The sequence below is a fragment of the Spinacia oleracea genome, chromosome 3, assembly GCF_020520425.1.
Source record: "Spinacia oleracea cultivar Varoflay chromosome 3, BTI_SOV_V1, whole genome shotgun sequence".
Taxonomy (NCBI): Eukaryota; Viridiplantae; Streptophyta; class Magnoliopsida; order Caryophyllales; family Amaranthaceae; genus Spinacia; species Spinacia oleracea.
The window spans coordinates 75,156,312-75,176,701 of NC_079489.1; the positions used below are offsets into that span (position 1 = coordinate 75,156,312).

General features: G+C 36.8%; 3 protein-coding genes across 4 annotated transcripts; 2 read left to right on the forward strand and 1 right to left on the reverse strand.

Moving 5' to 3' along the window:
• The first annotated feature begins 3,841 nt into the window (after positions 1-3,841).
• On the forward strand, positions 3,842-9,186 carry LOC110779186 (calcium-dependent protein kinase 28-like). 2 transcript variants are annotated; one of them, XM_021983721.2, is made up of 12 exons: positions 3,842-4,565; positions 5,111-5,241; positions 5,427-5,468; positions 5,579-5,690; positions 5,786-5,864; positions 6,061-6,230; positions 6,623-6,749; positions 6,951-7,066; positions 7,158-7,265; positions 7,375-7,437; positions 7,547-7,720; positions 8,551-9,186. In XM_021983721.2, exons 1-12 carry the CDS (start codon positions 4,140-4,142, stop codon positions 8,713-8,715), a joined length of 1,713 nt encoding a protein of 570 aa, XP_021839413.1. In that variant the 5' UTR covers positions 3,842-4,139; the 3' UTR covers positions 8,716-9,186. The 2 variants fall into 2 exon arrangements, with proteins under 2 accessions (XP_021839413.1, XP_021839414.1); XM_021983722.2 differs by having other exon boundaries at positions 4,340-4,560.
• Positions 9,187-12,716: 3,530 nt separating this feature from the next.
• Positions 12,717-15,650, reverse strand: LOC110779188 (transcription factor bHLH121). Its single transcript, XM_021983723.2, has 5 exons — positions 15,350-15,650; positions 14,293-14,414; positions 13,767-13,894; positions 13,268-13,696; positions 12,717-13,149 (listed from the first exon to the last, which is right to left on the reverse strand). Exons 1-5 carry the CDS (start codon positions 15,394-15,396, stop codon positions 13,018-13,020), a joined length of 858 nt encoding a protein of 285 aa, XP_021839415.1. The 5' UTR covers positions 15,397-15,650; the 3' UTR covers positions 12,717-13,017.
• A 2,623-nt stretch (positions 15,651-18,273) lies between these two features.
• LOC130469785 (uncharacterized) lies at positions 18,274-19,807 on the forward strand. The gene is made up of 2 exons (XM_056839258.1): positions 18,274-18,850; positions 18,984-19,807. The coding sequence occupies exons 1-2, from the start codon at positions 18,274-18,276 to the stop codon at positions 19,805-19,807; spliced, it is 1,401 nt and encodes a 466-aa protein (XP_056695236.1).
• The last annotated feature ends 583 nt before the right edge of the window (positions 19,808-20,390 follow it).

Sequence of the window (20,390 nt, forward strand, 5' to 3'; positions counted from 1 at the left end):
ACTCAACTCGCAGTTGTGCGTATTTTGAGGTCTACTGGGCTAAAGTTTGAGCAAATTAATTACCCGATCATTCAAAAATGTAGCGACCATATTGGCCACTTATTATTTGTTTTGGTAAATCCCAAATGAGCTTGCCACCACTATCGAATTTGATAACCCGATCTGTTCACAAGCAGTAGCTCTTGGTCGGTTATTTCAGATTTCCGCCCATTTTATGGCTGAACACAGTGGTTATGAAAAGTGGATTTTCATGGGTTATTGTACTCGATCCCCACAGACGGCGCCAAATTGTTTCGGGGTTGAAACGATGGTAGGAGCGTCCTTGATATCTTGAGTTTCGGTCACGTACGGTGCCTGCAAGATGAACTCCGGGCCAAGGGGGGTCCCCGAGGCGGAGCCTCCGACGCTCAAGTCAGTACAATTGATGTATAAAATGAGGTGTTTAGGGGAGAGAGAGAGAGTAGGGTGGCTTCTCTAGGGTTAGAGAATGACCCATTTACCTTGCCCTTTGAGGGGTATATATAGTGCCATTGTTGGGCCTTTGAGGCCTTGTAAATGATATTGGGCTTGAGTGGGTTTTATTGGCTTTTGGGTTAAAATGGTGGGCCCATTTTAACACCCCAACAAGAGAAAACCAACATTTCTTTGAAAAGAAGGGATACCACATTTTCCATCGTAATCCCTTACATTTCTTTTTCTCTCCTCTAATACATTCCCACTTTTATGTTTTTTTCTTTATATGGAGTAACATTTTTGTAGGCAAACACACGAAGGAAAACTATTTTCCTTTGAAAATAGCTTTTAAAATACTTTCCGTTGAAAAAACAAAACAAAATTCCTATGCGTTATTTGGAAGAATGAAATTGGAGCTGTATACGGTATTACGGTATTAATCAATGATTTGGTCAGCCTAGTAAAGGACAGAAAAGTTTGTTCTGGTTTTCTTTTGTTTGATACTGAAAAATCTGAGTATACTCCGTAGCTGTTAGTGGTTATCAGTCATGCTATCTAGAAACAAATTAAAATTAAAATCAAAATTAGTTGCAATAACTCGTCACTGAGTTGATAACGCACACGGCACTCAGTGATGTTGGGCAAAGTCGTCGACAAGTAATTTACAAATACTAGCTGTACTGTACTACAAACTTAATTGGCTCCTTTGTTTTGGGAAAATATTTCACCTAATTTTTTTTTTTTGGTTTTTGATTATGAGAGATTTGGATAAAAAGAGTTTTCGAAGTGCATTAAAGGTTTGACACTTTAATCTTTAGAAAAAGTTAATTGGAACTTGGAAGTGTTTGGTTAGGAAAGATTTGGAATAGAGCTTTGGAGTGAAAAAAAGATAATTTATAAAAGGCTCAGCACTTTTGCAATTAGAGGTTTGAGAAAGTGAATGTAAAATTACTATTTTTTTTTTCTTCCTCTTATTGCCTAAAACTACAACCACTAGTCCACTACCATTCTACCAACCTTGGTACGGAGTACCTTGCATTATTTCCCTCTAAAAACATCATTCAAGCTTACTTCTTCATTTCAACCTATTTACTAGATTCTTTTTTATTATAATAAATTTTAAATTAGTATTTTGAAACACATGAAATCTATTTCAATCATGCTTGTAATATCATTAGTAATGTTTCTCTATTTGCAAATATAAAATTTATATTTATTAATTTTTTTAAATTAAAAATAAATTTTTTCTAAAAAAAAAATTTGATTTATTTAATCAATGTTTATTAAAAAAAATAAAGAGAAAATAAATAGCACAATAAACTATTTGTCTAATATTAATAAGAAATAAAATAATCAATAACAAAGTATGTCGATGTCATTAATGATCATTTTACATACTAAACAGCTAACATCTACTCCCTCCGTCTCTTTTTGTTCTTTACGTTTTCCTTCTGGGAGTCCAAAAATGTTATTTACAGTTCTTTTTATATTATCAATAAATGCTTTAATATTCTATCAAAATTTGTGTCAAATTATTATTTTAACCAATTAAATATATTGAGCCATTTAATCTCTCACCCTTTTCCTTTGGGATATTAAAATTTTCTCAATTTTCAATATCATATTTTTGATAAAAGTAAAAACATTATAAATAAACGTAATTTGCGTTGTTTAAATAAAAAAAAATGGAGGAATCTCAATGCACATTAATTAGTCGTTATAAAGCGTGCAAAATACCAAACATAAAGAACAAAAAGAGATCGAGGGACTAACATCTAATTTACCAAACACTTTTACATAAGCATCTAGTTCAACCAGCTAATACAAATTGCTAACCGCTAACAGTTAGTCAAACCAGCTAACATCTAATTAACAACTCCTAACCAAACAGGGCCTTTATATATACTCGTTTGTCTTTTTAAGGGTGAGTTAGATAAAGAAATATCAGACCACACCAAATAAAATAGATCATATCATATCAAATCAAATCGGATCATTTAAACAAAATTTTGACGATATACTAGAAAATCAAATCAAAACTAAACTAAAAAAACAAAATGCAAATCAGATCCGATTAGAAAAATTCAAAATAGACCAGACCGGAATAATTTAGAGCAGATCTAACAAGAAAGTAGTAAATTCAGATCATATAAGAGTATTAATTTGGGGTTAGGTTTTCACTTTTGAGGACTCTCTTGGCTTCTTGCATTGCATATTTGCATGCCAGAGTTAGTGGAGTAGTAGGTTGGACATTTTTTTGTTTTGGGAGTCGAGAAGTAGGTTTAAGTGTTTAACACTCTACTAATGGCAGATGCATGAATCTATTATGATGATCCTCTTTTGTTGCTCCAGGTGAAAATAATAATAATACAAGTACAAGTAAACACACATCGAGGTTTCCAAAAACTAGTCGATGGTTTGAACCATTATACAAGTTTACTAAAGGAGTACGGAGTCATAAATAGCGTGATCTTATATTTCTCCACGTAATTAGATAATACACCAATGACTCGTTTAATAGCCGTCTAAAAATGTGTTAATGAAAATGAATTTGTATGTAAATTTATAAGGAAAATTAATATTCATTCTTATGATAATGCCTAGTTCACTTAAAATTATCTCTTTTTCTTCATAAATTTTCATTACCATCCTTTTACCATTCGGTGAGTGAAATTAGGTCATAATGCAAATTTATGAAGGAAAATACCAAGTTTGAGACAAACTTTCATCACCATGGATATCATGATGTTATCTTTTTGTCAAATTCGGAGTAACACTTAGATTTATTCTCATTCTCATCATTTATTACTGGCTATCAAACGGACCGCAAGTACAACTGTATGTAATATTTATTTCAGGGTCCAAAATAAATTTAAAACTTAGTACTAGTAGTTTGATCTAATAAGCTCGATCAAATATGGAGTATATAATAATTGGGAAGATACAAAAAGGAGGATATTTTTAGAAGATAAAATTGAATTATGATCTTTATATATACGAAATATATAAATAGATTAGACATATTAGGAAATTAATTGGTACTCGTATGAAATAAGGAATGAATGACAAAATCACGTGTTAATTGAAGTTATTAATGTTTAATACTTTGTATTTTCACTTATCTTTTTTCTATACCGAATTTTGAAAGTACTCATATTTATATACTTCGTACAATAGTACACTAATACATCCGAACAAAATTTACCAAAAACTCTAACCTCATTTCATCCTCTAATCATAAAATCCCCCGTCGATCTCAACAGAGGAAAATCGGGGATTTGAAGGTATTTCCAATAAATCAAAATTACCAAAAATAATTAGAAACACAAACTTATTTTTTTTGTGTGTGTTTAAATATAATGTTTTTGTTTTTTGATGGAATTAAATGTAAATCTTTTCTTTAAGCCAAAATGTAAAATGTCAAAGAAAAAAAGTTCCTGTGAAGTCTCTCCTCCTTTCAAAGTCTCCCGTTTGACCACCATTTCCCAATCAGCAGCAACACCACCTCCCCCCACCACCCTCCTCAACCCCCTCTTTCTTCCTTTCTTCCTCCCTCTTTCCTTCCCTTTTTCTCTCTCCTCCCCCTTTTTAATATAAATTCATCCATTATTCCCCAATTTTAATTTTGTGGCTCTTTTTTGCCCAAATTAATTCAGCAAATCTAATTGAGAAGAAACTTAAATAAGATGGGTTCTTGTTTCTCATCATCCAAAGTGAATGGATCAAACAGCAACACTACCTCGAACACCACCGCAACCACCACCACCGCTGGAACCGCCACATTAACGTCCAAGAATCATAAGAAAGAACCCGCAAAATCCGTCGCGAAAACGGCGAAAAGCGACGGTTCTCACCAGAAACAGAACAAAACAGAGGGCCCCCCAAAACAGAGGAGTACTGTACCCATGGTTAAACTTAGAGAGAGAACAGGTTCACGGCGTCAAAGCTCCGTTCCTTGTGGTAAACGCACAGATTTTGGGTATGAAAAAGATTTTGATCAGAAATACACAATTGGGAAATTATTAGGGCATGGCCAATTTGGGTATACTTATGTTGCCACTGATAAATCTAATTCCGATCGTGTTGCTGTCAAGAAGATTGATAAGAGTAAGGTACTATTTTCATTTTTCTTTTATCTGGGTTTCCATTTTTTTTAAATTGATTTGATTGGTTTTTCCTTTATCGGAAAGAGGGGTTGTTGTAATGTGCAACTTATTTTTTTTTTTTTTTGAATTGGTTAATAGTGAAATTTGGATTGCTTGGCTCTTTGTGCTGTTGCTGTATATTAAATGATGAATATATCATCCCTCCCAAAAAAAAAAAAAAAATGATGAATCATCATAGTGATTTTGATTTTAGAAGGTGAAGGTTATAACAGGAATTGCTTAATTAAGCAATGAATAGTTGCATACTTGTATGAAACAAAAACCAAATAGTTCCAGATTGGCCAGAAGCATTTGGTAGTTGGGTTATCTAGGCTATTGCTGTTTTAGTTATTCAATTGATTTTCACCAAATCTGTAGTAGTTGAAATCCATTAGTTAGGGCGATAATACCGAACACGCTGAGAAAATGCTGATGGATGCTTGTATTGATGTATTGAGTTCCTCAATGACTGTAGTGTGATGTATATAACAAATTCATGCTTTTCTTTGCAGATGGTTCTTCCTATAGCCGTGGAGGATGTTAAGCGAGAAGTCAGGATATTGAAAGCCCTCACTGGTCATGAGAATGTAGTTCAGTTCTATAATGCATTTGAGGATGAAAATTATGTGTACATAGTGATGGAGTAAGTTTTATCCAAGCTATGTGAGAGTCCTTTTAAAAGATTATCTTGATAAGACCAAGTTGTTTGCTATGAGCCGGGGGTTGGGGGGTGTTAAGGGTGTGAAAATGGAATTACTTCTCTCATGCGTGATTCAATTTCTTTTCCCTGTTATTGATTATATGGTGCTAATTATCACTTATCATCAGGTTGTGTGAAGGTGGGGAGTTGCTAGATCGAATATTATCTAAGTAAGCAATGTTCTATTCTTCCTCCTTTTCATCATGTTATTCCCATAAGTGTTAATGTGAAACTTTGTTACATAATGTTCTAATATTAATTGCTTGTGTTATTCAATCAGAAAGGATAGCCGGTATTCAGAGAAAGACGCAGCAGTGGTGGTGCGTCAGATGTTGAAAGTCGCTGCTCAGTGTCACTTACATGGTTTGGTTCACCGTGATATGAAACCCGAGGTAGATTTTCATCTACATATTTGAACCTTAAAGTCCAACTTGATTGAACTATGACTAGTATTAATGTTTAATTCCAATGTGTTTCTTGTCTGCAGAATTTTCTTTTCAAGTCGCCTAAAGAGGATTCATCTTTAAAGGCCACAGATTTTGGACTATCAGATTTCATAAAACCTGGTAAGTAGAAAAATCAACATTAATTTTGGATACTTAGTTCTCTTAAGCATAGTTCTGGAGGATCCTATGGTTCATCCTCTATGAGTAGTATCCATTTAAAGGTGTAAGAACCAGGGAACTACTGATTTTTGTTATGACTGCCATATGATTTGCTTCAAAGTTCTGATGCTTCTGGGCAAACAATTTCTTCTTGCAGGGAGAAAATTCACAGATATTGTTGGTAGTGCCTACTATGTGGCTCCAGAAGTACTAAAACGAAAATCAGGTCCAGAGTCTGATGTTTGGAGTATTGGTGTCATCACCTATATATTGCTTTGTGGGAGACGCCCATTTTGGGATAAAACTGAAGGTGGTGTATTTAAGGAGGTACGTTAAATGTGTATCCTTATAAAATATTGACTTATTTCTTTCTACATACATACAACTAGCTAGTTTGCTAAAAATTTGGAGAAGAGAATTATTGAATCCCAACGGCTCCCTTCCTCCCTCAAGCAAAGTTAAAGTTATTTGCTTCAACGCATTCTCAACAATTTGCGTTCTATAAGTTTGGATAGCTATAGTTCTTATTTGACAACTTTACAATTTGCTGGAGGACTATCTGACAGTCTGGCACAGTGCTCTTGAAATTCATGTAGTACTTGAATATCTGTTACATGTATTGCCAGGACTGGCATTAAAAATCTGGCTCGACTCCATCCCAACTTATCATACATTGAACATTTTTATGTCTTGCTCATAAAAAACTTTTTTTGTTCCAGGTTTTACGGAACAAGCCTGATTTTAGGCGTAAACCATGGCCTACTATAAGTCATGGTGCCAAGGACTTTGTGAAGAAACTACTAGTGAAGGATCCCCGTACTCGACTTACTGCTTCCCAGGCACTCTGTACGTATCTGGTCTTTTCTTGTTTTCACCTAATGAAAGGAACTCATCTGTTAATTACTCCGTACATTCTATATAGTTGTTTTTGGTCTTGAATGATTTTTGTCTATAGTTTCAGCTGTTTAATTTACCTCTTTAAATAAAATCTTTTGCCACTTTCTAATTATATTTTGGCTGGTCTTTCTGCTTTTCTTTAATTTCTAGCACACCCCTGGGTCAGAGAAGGTGGAAATGCATCGGATATTCCCATAGACATATCAGTCCTACGCAACATGCGGCAATTTGTCAAGTACAGCCGAATGAAGCAGTTTGCCTTGAGGGTAATTTTTCTTAATGTTGCTTAGAAATTTGGTTGTTTTGTTTCTATTTTCTCCCCATTGTAATCTCTTCGATCTTTTTGTCACCCCTTAGGCATTGGCAAGTACACTTGATGAAGAAGAGCTGGCTGATCTGCGAGATCAGTTTGATGCTATTGACATTGATAAAAGTGGAACCATCAGTCTTGAAGAGATGAGACAGGTGTGTTCTGGTTTACTCTAAACTAAATTTGGACTATACCTAAATTCTAAATTCCATTTGTTTTGCTTTTGAAAGAAAAGCTTTTTCTTACATGACTGGTCTTTTGCAGGCGCTTGCTAAGGACCTTCCTTGGAAGCTAAAAGATTCCCGTGTTACAGAGATTGTTGAAGCGGTAATTCTTTGTTATGTTTTCCTAACAATTTTTCTGTTACAAGTTTAGTTGCCAACTCCAGTAGCTTGTTTAAAATTCCTGATTGTGTTATGCTTTTGTTTTGAGGCAGATTGACAGCAACACCGATGGACTTGTGGATTTTACTGAGTTTGTCGCAGCAACTTTACACATACATCAATTGCACGAGCTTGACAATGACAAGTGGCAACAACTTTCACAAGCAGCCTTCGAAAAGTTTGATGTGGATAAAGATGGATTTATAACCCCTGAAGAACTCAGACTGGTAAGTATAGCTGGCATTAAGAGTTTGAACACTTAAATCTCAGATCTAGATCTGTCTATAACAGTGTGATAACATTATTGGCATGTTCTCTCTTGTGAATCTGTGATCCACTGGAATTTATGACACAACCGTACTCTTCTATAACTGTTCTTGTCTTGCTTCCTAGGATCTTTCTGGTGTGGGACCATGAGGAGTCTCAGCTCTCAAGTGGGTTGGCGAATAGCCTTTATTTACCTCGAACTTATTGTAATTATTTTTTGTTTGAAAGCTTAATATAGAAAGGTACCTAGGTTATGGTGAATATAAAAATTGGTCCTGGATAGTTGGGATACGATTGAGTAATAAATCACTCTCCGGGATTGGGAAACAAATCTTAACTGGGCTGTTTTTGTACTTGGGGAGTACTAAGGGGCATTCTGGGTTTTTTCTTTCAACAGGGGAGCAAATTTAGAACAAAACACCTGTGATTGGATCAAATGATCAATTTTTGGAGTATGGTCAAGCATGTCTCTCATATCAAGTGTATACAGTGGTTGGTTTCAAGAGTATCTCTTATATCAGGTGTACCCCGTCAAGCCGAATATTTTCTACAATATCCAGAGTGTCTCGAGCCTAATAGCTAGAATATGCTCTTTCCTAGTTTTGGAAAATGGTAAAGAATTTGAGGAACAGGAAAATCACTCTTTTCCATTGTTCCGTTTCAATAACTTGGCATTGATATTGTATTGTATTGATTTGATGTTGGCACTTTTGTACTGAAATTGTTCATTTAGTCTCTGTTCATACTACACATCTATGCTTTTCTGACATTCATTTTTTATTTCCTACAGCATACTGGATTGAAGGGGTCAGTGGATCCGCTTTTAGAGGAGGCTGACATTGATAAAGACGGGAGAATAAGCCTTGCAGAATTCCGAAGGCTTCTGAGATCAGCAAGCATCAGTTCACGAAAAATGGCTAGCCCAACCTGCAGAAAGAACTCTAGGAGACTTTGACATATTACAGCTCTGAAACATGCATAGTGCATGCTTGTGGGTATGAGCTTGGCATCTCCTGTTCACATCATAAGGAGAGTAGAGGGCACTAGCAGGAAGAAGTCGTGGAACCTTCAAATTACACTGATCGTGTCAACTTGTTTGGGGGAGAGTGGGGAGAAGGAGGAAAAGGAAAGGCAAGTACAGAAAGGACTATGCCGATGTTTGTTGGTAGCTGATATTTGATATTGATCATGGTGATCTACTCAACGGGTGGTTCCCCCAAAGGGAAGGGCTAAATTTGGTGTGTATCCTCTATATTTTTTTCTGGTGGATATCCAGGGTCTTTGTTTTTGAGTTTTATCCTTGGAGGATTGAACAAAATCTGTTGGGATATGGTAATTTAGGGATGTAAAAACTTTACCTTGTCGTATATATGTCAACAATTACACAGAGAAAAAAAATTAAGGCATGAAAATATTTTTGGGTTCATTCTTGTGCATTACAGGCTTTACAACATTAGTTCTACTAAATATGATTCATACATTCTATCTCAAGTACTAAACAATTTTGTGGATGTACTCTAATATTGTGCATTTCGAAGGTATAAATGTAGTTTACTTATATAACTCTATAATAACACCCGAACTATAACCACTTATTATGTTAAACAAAGTCTAACCAACTCGTGGCTGAAACCTACTCCTACGGTCCTACCTGTACTCCACTTCCCGTACGCATTGAATCTAATCTCTGGTAGATTTCATATTAGATAGGGAAGAAAGGAGGGATAATGAGGAGAGAGTAGAGCAAGAAGTGGAGCCGAACAAACAATTGTTATCAGGCGAGTATTGATGAGCAACATTTATGCCGCATTTGGCTCTTGTTTTCTCATTCTTTTTATTTAGTTTTATTCTGAATTCTTGCTTCAAATTCTGATTTTAGTTCTAATTTTAGTTATTAGATTCAATCGTCATAATTTTTACTGTCGAGCCTTTTATCTTAGTTTGAAAAACAAATATAGGTAAGGCATTCAATGCGCCCGCATCATCACATAATCACAATTACAAAACATTTTGTTTGTAGGCAAATTCGATGTTCCAGAGTTGTGCGCCCGCACGAGGAAGCCGTGCGCCCGCACGGTTCCCCTTGGGCTAATTTCAGATTCAACCAAAGCATGGTCGTGCGCCCACACACCTTTTGCCAGTCCGCCACCAACGCCTCTGCACCTCAGAGGCGCGCGCCCGCACGCCTTTCCGTGCGCACGCACGATTGCTTTGAAAGAATTCTGTGTTTTTTCTCACATTCATCCATGCGCCCACACATACTTATGTGTGCCCTTGCCTACCCACTTATGTGCGCTCGCACCAACAACCGTGTACCCGCAAGGTTCTCCCGAAGGCCTTTATTTTAGTTTTATTTTTTCCTTTTCAGGAAACACTATATATAGTTTTTATTTCCCATCTTTTAGGGGATTCCAATTTTCAATTTTTTTTTGAGGTTTTAGAGAGAGAAACACTAATTTAGCTTTATTTTACTCCTTGATTCAAGGATTCAAAATATTTAAAGCTTCTTAGTAAATTACTTCTTCCTTATCTTTTTCTTCCTTATTTCTCTACTTCCCTCTTCTATTTTGTTTGTCCTACTTAGTTTTGTTTATATTCATAATATTGAGAAAAATCCAAAAACATGTTTGATTGATTTTGATTTCGTTTTTGATTCATTAGCATGATTCAACCTCACTTTTATAGACATTATGCAATTGCTCACTTTAGTTTCTTTGTTACTTCCTTGGCTAGTGAAGATAGATTTGGTGGATTTCATTCTAGTTTTGTTGAATGTTTTGATGTATAGCTTTGATTCAAATCTCTTAGTTGTTGATATTACTTTTGATTACATTGATAAAGCAATTTGGGAAATGATTTATGGTTGTGATTTGTGAAGCCCTAGATATGGCTAGTGAGTAGTTTATTACTAGGGGGTAGGAGTGTAGATTTGGGCTAGTAATTGGGGAAAATAGATGGGGAAACATGCTAATTATGTGATTAAATAATTTGATGGATTGAATTTCATGTCTTGTTAGGTTAGTAGTTGCAAATGCTAAGCTAGTTGGTTAATTGGAGTGCTTGTTGCTAGTTTGTCAAGATATTGAGGATTAGTTAAAGCAATTGGGGTTAGCTTGTTGTTCCTTTGAGCCTCTCCTATCTTGTGGTGAAGTGAAAGCTTGCTAATGAGATTAGAGGGATTATGCTTCTAGCCGAAAGGTGTTGAACGTTATTTGTGTGGTTTGGCCCCTCTTGTGTCAAGTCTTTGCATTATCAAGCATGTGTATCCTTCGTCCTTTCCCAATGAATCCATGTCAAACCCCAATCCCTTAGTTCCTTCTTTCTTGATCATCTTTGTTTTAGTTTGTTAGCTCGTTAATGAAACTATTCTCCTTTCTCTTCTAAGCTAGCTCGTATCATTTGTTTGTTAAGCTCGATCCTCCATTCTCTTGGGACGATCCCGAATCTTACCATTATAATCAATATAGTGTGTAGGGTAGGTATTCTAAACGGATTTTTCATGAAATGCCCCTGAGGTTTGACTTAATGCACCAAATACCCCTAAACTTTCCAGAATGCACCAAATACCCCCGAGGTTTGAAAAAATAACACAAAATACCCTTAATGAGCATTTCCCGTCCATTCCGTTATGTCTCCGTTAACATTAAATTTTAACCCTTAATTAAAGCAATTAACCCCCCAAAAAAAAAATCAATTAACCCCAAAATAAATCAATTATCCCCAAAAAAATAAAATCAATTAACCCTTCTTCTTCCCTTCTATTCGCCACCTTCACAATTCCAACACCCGCAATTCGCCAAGAAACTCAACTTCTACTCCCCTCCAAAAATGAATGATTAGTGGAGAAGTATATAATTAATCCAACACCCAAAACCTACATAAGTTCATATGGAAAATTGGACCCATTAATGGAGGTGTACCTTTCTATTTTGTTGTTCAAACACCTGCCGACTTCCCAGATATTAAGCGTTAATTTCTCGAATTTGGAAGTTTTCATCGCTAATTGACGGAAATGTATACGATCTGTTTGTTTCTTTGACAAAATTCGTGCTTGCTTTATCGATTTTGTGTGATTGTTGATAATTTTGTGTGTTTTTTGGATTTTTGGGTCTTTTTCTGGGTGAATTTTTTCTGGGTTTTGGGAGAAAGAGGAGAGACAAGGAAGGGCAATGGCGTTGTTTTGGTAGCTGGGCGGCGATTTCCATGGCAGAGGGAAGAAGGAACATGGACGGTGGTAGCTGGGTGTTCTTTTCTCTCTCCTCTCAGGCTCCCAGCCAAGCTCCACCGCCACTACCCTCTCTCCTCTCAGCCATGTTTTTCGTCGTACGTATGCAGTCCACCCATAGCCACCACCGCCCAACAATCGCGGTGGCTATGGGTGGATTGTTTCCCGGTGGTGCACCAAGGAAGGAGATCGAGAGGTGGGCTTCGTTCCAGGCAGAAAGGGGGGAGCAATGTTGGCTTCCAAATCATCATCTTAGCCTACAACGAAGCAATTAATGGTGGCGGAAGAGAAGAAAAAGAAGATGATAATGATGATGAATTGATGATTGATGGCGTGAAAGAAGAGAGTAGTATAAGTGAAAGAAAGCCCAAAGTTTTGATTTTTTTAAAAAATAATAGTTAATTAAATTTTTTTAGTTTTAATTGATATAATTAAGTGTTAATATTAGGATTAGTAGAGAAAATGGTTGAGAAAGGGCAAAAAAGTAAATTCACGCTAACGGAGACTTAACGGAATGGACGGAAAATGCTCATTAAGGGTATTTTGTGTTATTTTTTAAAACCTCGGGGGTATTTGGTGCATTCTGGAAAGTTTAGGGGTATTTGGTGCATTAAGGCAAACCTCGGGGGCATTTCATGAAAAATCCGTATTCTAAAAGTATTGTTTGATTAAGAGGTCTTGTTAACGACACAAAAATCGCTTATCAAGTATATAGGCACGCATTCCCACGATGAATCATGAAAACTACGTATGTATTAAATTTGAAATTTACATTAACAAGATGCTGGTTAAGGGCCCTATTTCACATTTACAGACGAAGTAATGGTGAGCCATCATTTCTGTCAAACAAGCCTTGACACAGCACCAGATTGATCTAAGTCAGGAGTTTCAGGACCTAACTATGATAACACATGTACGTGCAACAGGAAGTACATGTTTACTTGCCTGTTGTTCTATCCCTAGCTTGTTTATACATAATTGAATGTTGCGTAGCTAATAAAGAGAAAGGGATATCTGCAACTGCTTCACTTGTCATATTTTTGGAATGTGACTTACACTATTGGAAGAACTCTCTTGAGGTCCTTGACAGGAGGAAACTTTGCTTGAAGAATCTCCATCTGCAGCACTTTTTTCCTTCTTTTTTGATTGCTTGCACAATGAATTCTGCATAAACATGAAAAATCCATTCAGGCATTATTCTTTTTGAGTTTTTGGTAACTAGTCATGCATTTTCCCATACAACTTAAACAGTGGGGCAAACCTAAGCACTGATTCAACTAACCTGCTGTCGCCCACAACCGGGTGTCTTCAGTTCCAGCTCTGTTGCTACATCACTGGAATCGTCGGTTCTCTCAAGATGTCTGGCTTTTTTTCCGCTGTCTAAACCTTTGCTTCGAGAATCTGGTTTGCTCATTACATAAGTGGTTGCAGGCTGAATGGGTTGTTGTTCAACATTTGGATTTGGGGTTGTCGGGTATGGCATAAAAGCTGGATGAGAGCTAGGAATTGTACTAGCATTTTGGCTTCCAAAGAAAGGGTAAGGCATTGGAAGCGGATATGAGTAAGGTGGGCCCATAACAACGGAAGGTTCAACAGATGCACCCCAAGGGTAAACAACCCTGAGTCTCTGTTGATACTGAGCATTGAGATTCTCAATGTCTGATTTTAGGGATGACTTCTCTTCTCTGAGCTCATTTTTCTCCTGGGTCAGCTGTTGCAATCAACCCTATCAGAAATGCACTTGGATGATCTCACAGTCTTTAAAGTAGAAAGAATGTCACCTCATGTGATTCCTCTGAGAGTGTATTGGATTCAGCTTTCAGTTTGTTGACCTCAGCAGTCAAATCTCTTAATATTTGGATCGTATCTGTCAGGATTGTTGCCTTATCATTCTTAGGCCGATCTGGATCTGGATATATATGGGAGAAATTTGGGTTCAACAACAATATTTCTTAAAAGCTTGCTTAACAAAACTAACGACTGTAGATGTGATCTAGATGCTGGCGATGTGATCTAAGCGAAGTTTCAACCTCAAACATCTACATGAAACTGCTACTTCAACAAACCCTACTTTTCATCAATCGCAGAGTTTTAATTCGCTTTCAGCTATTTGAAAATCTAGTATGCACTTCTTAGTCATATGATATTTTACTGTATCACGCAGACTTATCAATCATCATCAGACAAAATCCACAAGTTGTGCAAGAAACAGACTATCTAATACCATAAAGATGATGGCTGGAGGCAACACATGCAGCGCGCAAGGAATTAGAGAAGTGTGCACAAAAGGATATATAGATGGTTTACCTATAGCACTTCCAAGCTCTTGAAAGTGGTCATTTAACCGATCCCTCCTCAATTTTTCCCGATCTGCCTTCTGAACCTTTCGTACAGCGACGGGGTCATTCACTTCTGCTTCTGGCCTTTGTCTATGAAACAAAAAGGCAAAATGAAGAACATAAACCATTTCTTTTCTTTGCTAATCTAAGGCCCCCTTTAGTTTGGCGCAAAACGTTTCCAGAGAAAAATGATTTTCCATGGAAATTTTTTTTTCAAGGAAAAATACGATTCCAAACTAACTTTCCTTTGTTTGGTTCCTTACAAGAAAATTAATAGAGAAAAAAAATGAGAGAATATGCGTGAAGATTGATGGGAAGAAGGAAGATGGAACTAAGGAGCTAAGGAGGAAAGGGAAAAGTGGTTTCCCTTCTTCTCAAATGGAAAATATTTTTTCAACTTTGAGGGAGTTATGGAAAATGGTTTTCCATCCCTTGCTAACCCAAACAACTTAAAACGATTGAAAAAGCAAAAATCGTTTTCCATGAAAACATTTTACACCCTATCAAATATAGCCATAAGTTTCACTTTGGTTGGATTGGGAATTCAATCTCCCTCTCATCCCCCCTAATCCCAATAGGCCAATATCTGAACTTAACTGAACTTATTTTGTCTGAAATAAGTCAAAATAAATCGAACAGAACATAGCCTAAATGACAACTTCCTCCTCTCCTGCAAATGTTTTCAACCTTATGAATGATAAAATGTGTCAATCACTCAATATATGATAGAACAACATATGATCATGCCACTCACTATTACAGTTCTTCAACAACTTTACACTTTCTCCAAAAATTTCCATACTTCTTCACTTTATAGCTCAACTAAACCACAGTTTCCACAACTTCAATGCAGTTCTTTAAACTAAGTCATAACAATCAAAACAACCCTATTTTCAGATTCATCAAAATCAAGATAACAAAAAGAAATACAAACAAATTGTGACCCAAATCTCAAATTCCGCAGATAAGCAAATAAAAAGCATCAATCTTTATATAAAAACTGTAAGAAATAGAAAGTAACAAACCTGGAATCAAGCTGTGAGCTTTGGGATCGATCAAGAGTTTGATCCATAATTTAGTAGTGACAAATTCCTAATTATTCTGCTTCAAACTAAACCAAATTAGGGTTTATGATATTTGGGTATTTGATTACAGCAGGATTTAGCGAAATAAGTGAGAAAATACATAAAATTGTATAGGTGTTTGTTGTTGTCTGCTTATGGGAAGATGAACTGAACCCATAAAAGAAAAAGGGGGATGATCAGTGTGCTTGTGCTTTCCACGAGCTTAAACTTAAGGAAGGGAGCAATTGTAATTGTGGCGTGCACACGCTCCGTTTTTTCCATAAATTGGTCCAAACAAGTAAACAAAGCTGAATGTTTATCGCAAATTCTTATTTACAATGGGAGTACAATAAATATTGTACACCGGATTAAAAGTTAACTCAAAATGCGTAGGGGCGTTTGGTTGGGGGGTTTCAACAAAGAGAAAGGCAATCAACTACCTTGATTCCCTTTGTTGTTGTTTAATATACCAATTCAATCATTCCCTTTACCCTTGTGATTCCCCCATTTCCCTCTACTCTGATTCTTCACCCTACCCCAAGGAATCATGCTAACCCCTAAACTCTTCTTCATCCAACCAACTTAACTAACACGTTGACCATCTTTGACCAACACCTCCACCAAAACACCACCTGTAATACCCCGAAATTTTTAAATTCGATTTATTAAAATTGAAAATATTTATTAACTTAATTTCGTTTTAATTAAATTACGAATAATCGAATTTCGTTATTTTAATCGTTTTTACGAATTATTTTAAACGATAAATTTATAAACTGAAATTATTTATTTTCGTTAACGATAATTTATTTATTTTTAAGGAATTATTTTAATTAAACATTTTATTACAAATTCTGAATTTTTGCCAAATATTGTGAATTTATTATAAAAAAAAAAAAAAAAAATTGAAAATGTCAGCTTTATTTTCTTGCTCCCCACGCACAAACCAGGAAGACAAATCTTCCTTCCTTCCCTCAATTCAGTCAAAATTCAACCCTTGGACCCCAAGTATACCTACTTACAAATTCAGAAATTAAGGAGAAATTTCAACAACAAACAAAACACAATTTCAATTTCAATCTCAAAAAAACCAAATTCAATTTCAATTCTTCTCCTCTTTTTGTTCCCTGATTCGGACCAACCACCACCACCACCACCTCCGGCAGCCACCGCGCACCACCATCCTCACCACCACTCCACCACCCCGCACCTCCCGACCACCCAGAACCACCGAACACCACCACGCCACCACCACAACTCCCTCCCCTGCTCTCTCCTCCTCTCGCGTCCCCTGCCTCCTTCTTTCTTTCTCCTCTTTCGCCCCACGCCACCACCACAACCACCACACCACCAACACCACTCTACTCCTCCGACCACCATCAACAACCTCATCCACCAAATCACCGCCCAGAACCACCCTGCGTCTCCCCCTCTCCCTCGCACCTTCCCCTCCCCTGTTTCGCAAATTACCACCCCCCCCATCCCCTTAACTGCTCCGCCGCCGCTAAACCACCTCCACCATTGCCGTCGAAATCCCCGGCAAAGCCCAGCCCAGCCAGCCTCCACGCCCTCTTCCTCTCTTCCTCCCTCCTCCTCTCCTCTCTTCCTTCTCTGTTTTTCTTTGCTCGTGCCTCAACCAAAACCAAACAAAATAAAAATCAGATTCTTTGGCCTTGTTTTATTTTCCTCAAACCCCTATTAAATTGGGCCAACTAACCATTTGGGCCTTTGGTAAGACCAATCTGAATTTTCAGATTTTAAATTTAGCAATATTTATGTTTTAATAGTTTTTATGATATAATTATTTACTAATAAATTGATTTTATTTTCAGGTTTAATTATCAAATATCGATTTTACTAAAATAAATTACTTAGCCTGAATTAACAAAAACGGAATTTTTAATATTATTTACTTGAAAATCAATTATAAAATATATATGTATTTCGATTGAAAATTCGATTAATAATAACATTTTCGTTAAATTCCGAAAGTATAATTTTATTTAAAATCCGTTATTTATATTAAAACTCGTTATTTATAAAATTCATTACTTATAAAATTTATGATTTTATAAAATATTGATTTTAAATTATATTATCGATTTAACTAAAATAAGTTATGTTTCTTATTTTTGAAATGTATGAGGATAGTTAGAAACCTTTTCTTTCTCCCCAAGCTTTCTCTCGGTGCACGATAGCCTTATCGTGCTCCGTTGCCATGGCACGAAAAACTGGGGGCAAAGGGCAAGGTAGCAAGCATAATTCTCATGGAAATGTGACGACGAAGCCTCGTGGACCTTCATCGGATTCGCATGCTCTCAGAACGCGTCCGATTGAGGAACTATTAGGCGTGGAGGCACTGGATTTTGGAATGGAGAATGAAATTCTCACTCCGAAATCAAGTGTGCAACATCTTCAACTGAGATCAGAGGTGCGACACTCATTCAATGAGTGGATGCAGCAGATTCACCATTCTTCTGAGTTGGTGCGTCAAAACAGAGCAAACATGGATGTAGGTACAATTTCTGTCCCTATTTTGCAGCAATTGGATGAGATATCTGTGCATAATAATGATGAAGTTGGTAGCATATCTGATAAATCAGTTTCGAATAAATCGGTTGAAAATCTAGACCCTATTCAGATTGATTTGGATGACATTCAGGAAGAAATAGAATTCTGGAATTCTGCTATTTTGTGCTATGTTGTTGGTGCTAATCCACCTGCTCATGTTATGGAGGGTTTTGTTAGACGAATATGGAAGAATCACAAGCTTGATAAGGTAGTCATGGTGAAAAAAAGGGATGTTCCTAGTTCGATTTCACACCATGGACATGAGGGATAAGGTGTTAACAGGACACTTTTTCTTTGATGGTAAACCATTGATCATGAAGCCATGGAGTGTAGATATGGACATGGAGAAGGAGGAGATTAGGTCTGTTCCTATATGGATCCAATTAAAACTTAATATCAAATATTGGGGGGAAAAGGCACTCTTCAAAATTGTGAATCAAATAGGGAAACCTGTGAAAAGAGATTCTGCCACTACTAATAGGGATAAGTTTCACTTTGCTAGGGTTTTAGTGGACATGCCTATTACTCACAGTTTGCCTGATCAAGTTTCTTTCATGGATGAACATGGTGAATTGATTAAGGTAGACATAAAGTATGAATGGAAACCTAGTCAGTGTGGGGTGTGTAAGATGGTGGGACACCAAGATGCTGAATGTAGGCAAGGTAATAGGAAAGTTTGGGTGCAGAAACACTCAATGCAGCCAGTGAAACCAATGGTGCAAGCTCCTGCAGTTGATCAAGAGGGTTTTCAACAAGCTCTTAGGCCTATCAGGGTGAGAAACTCAATTGCAGCACCAACACACTTGAAAAACACTTTTCATTTGTTAAATGAAGAGGAAATTGGTGAAGTTGAACATGTAGTAGTGGAGTTGGACATTGAAGATGGGGCAGGTGAGCTAGGAGGAGGGAACTCCTCCCACTCTTATGGATAGAATTGTAACTTGGAATGTCAGGAGTCTTAATTTAGCTCATAAGCAAGGTGTAGTGAAGCAATTCATTCACAAACACTATGTGGGGCTAGTAGGACTTCTGGAGCATAAGGTGAAGGTTCCTAATCTTGGGAATCTTTACCAAAAAGTATTTTTGAATTGGTGTTTCACTAGTAATAGCAGTTATCATGATGGGGGTAGGATTGTGCTTGCTTGGAATCCTAGCAGTTTTGTTGTGACTATTCTACAAGTTACAAGCCAGCTTATTCACTGTCTGGTTAAGCCAGTGGGTGGTTCTTCTAGTTTTTATTGTACTTTCATCTATGCCTTCAATGAAAGTCATAAGAGATTGGATCTTTGGAGTGATCTCAAAGCTTTATACACTCAGGATGCTTGGATTATGTGTGGTGATTTTAATTGTGTAATGACCACTGAAGAGAAGATCGGGGCTCCTGTTAGGAATGCTGAGATTGTGGATATATGTCAATGTATGCATTTCTGTGGAATGGAAGATATTAAGAGTGTGGGGAATTATTACACTTGGAACAATAAACAGCAAGGTGCTGCCAGAGTATTTTCAAAGCTTGACAGAATTATGGCAAATTCTAATTGGCAAACTCAATTTCCCACAGCTGAGGTTTGTTTTATGAATGAGGGCACTTTTGATCATTCCCCTGGTTTGCTTACTGTTTATCCTAGAACTGGAGGGGGAAAGAAGCCTTTTAAATATTTCACTATGTGGAAGAGTTCTCCTGATTTTCTCTCTATCATTCAGCATCAATGGAACAAGCAATTTCATGGCACAAAGATGTATGTGGTTGTTAACAAATTGAAGCAAGTTAAGGGTGCTTTGAAGGATCTGAATAGAGTGGGTTTCTCTGATATTCAGGCTGCAGATATTAAGGCATTTAAGATATGAATGCAGCTCAACAGGCTATGCATCTGAATCCTTCTGATGTAACTTTGGCTGATCTGGAACTACAGGCTATCAGTGAATATAGATTAAAACATCAGGCATATTTGGATTTTTTGAGACAAAAAGCAAAGATGGACTGGCTCAAAGCAGGTGATGAAAACACTGCTCTTTTTCACCAGAGCATCAGACAGAGAAGAACTCTGAATCAGATTTATAGTATTCATGATATGCATGGCAATTGGAAAGAAGATTCTACTGAGGTGTCTATGGCTTTCTTGGAGTATTATACTTCCTTATTGGGTACTACTCAGACCAATAGGAAAGCAGTTCTCAGTCAAGTGGTCCAGCTAGGTCCTCTCATAAATGATCAACATAGAGCAATTCTGAATGGTCCATACACTGCAGATGAAGTAAGGAAGGCTTTGTTCTCTATTCCTGGGGTTAAAGCTCCAGGTCCAGATGGTTTTGGTACCTTTTTCTTTAAAGATTCCTGGAGTATTGTTGGTGATGAAGTGGTGGCTGCTGTTTTAGATGTTCTACAGCAAAGGAAGCTTTTGAAAGAGCTTAATCACACAGTGATCACTCT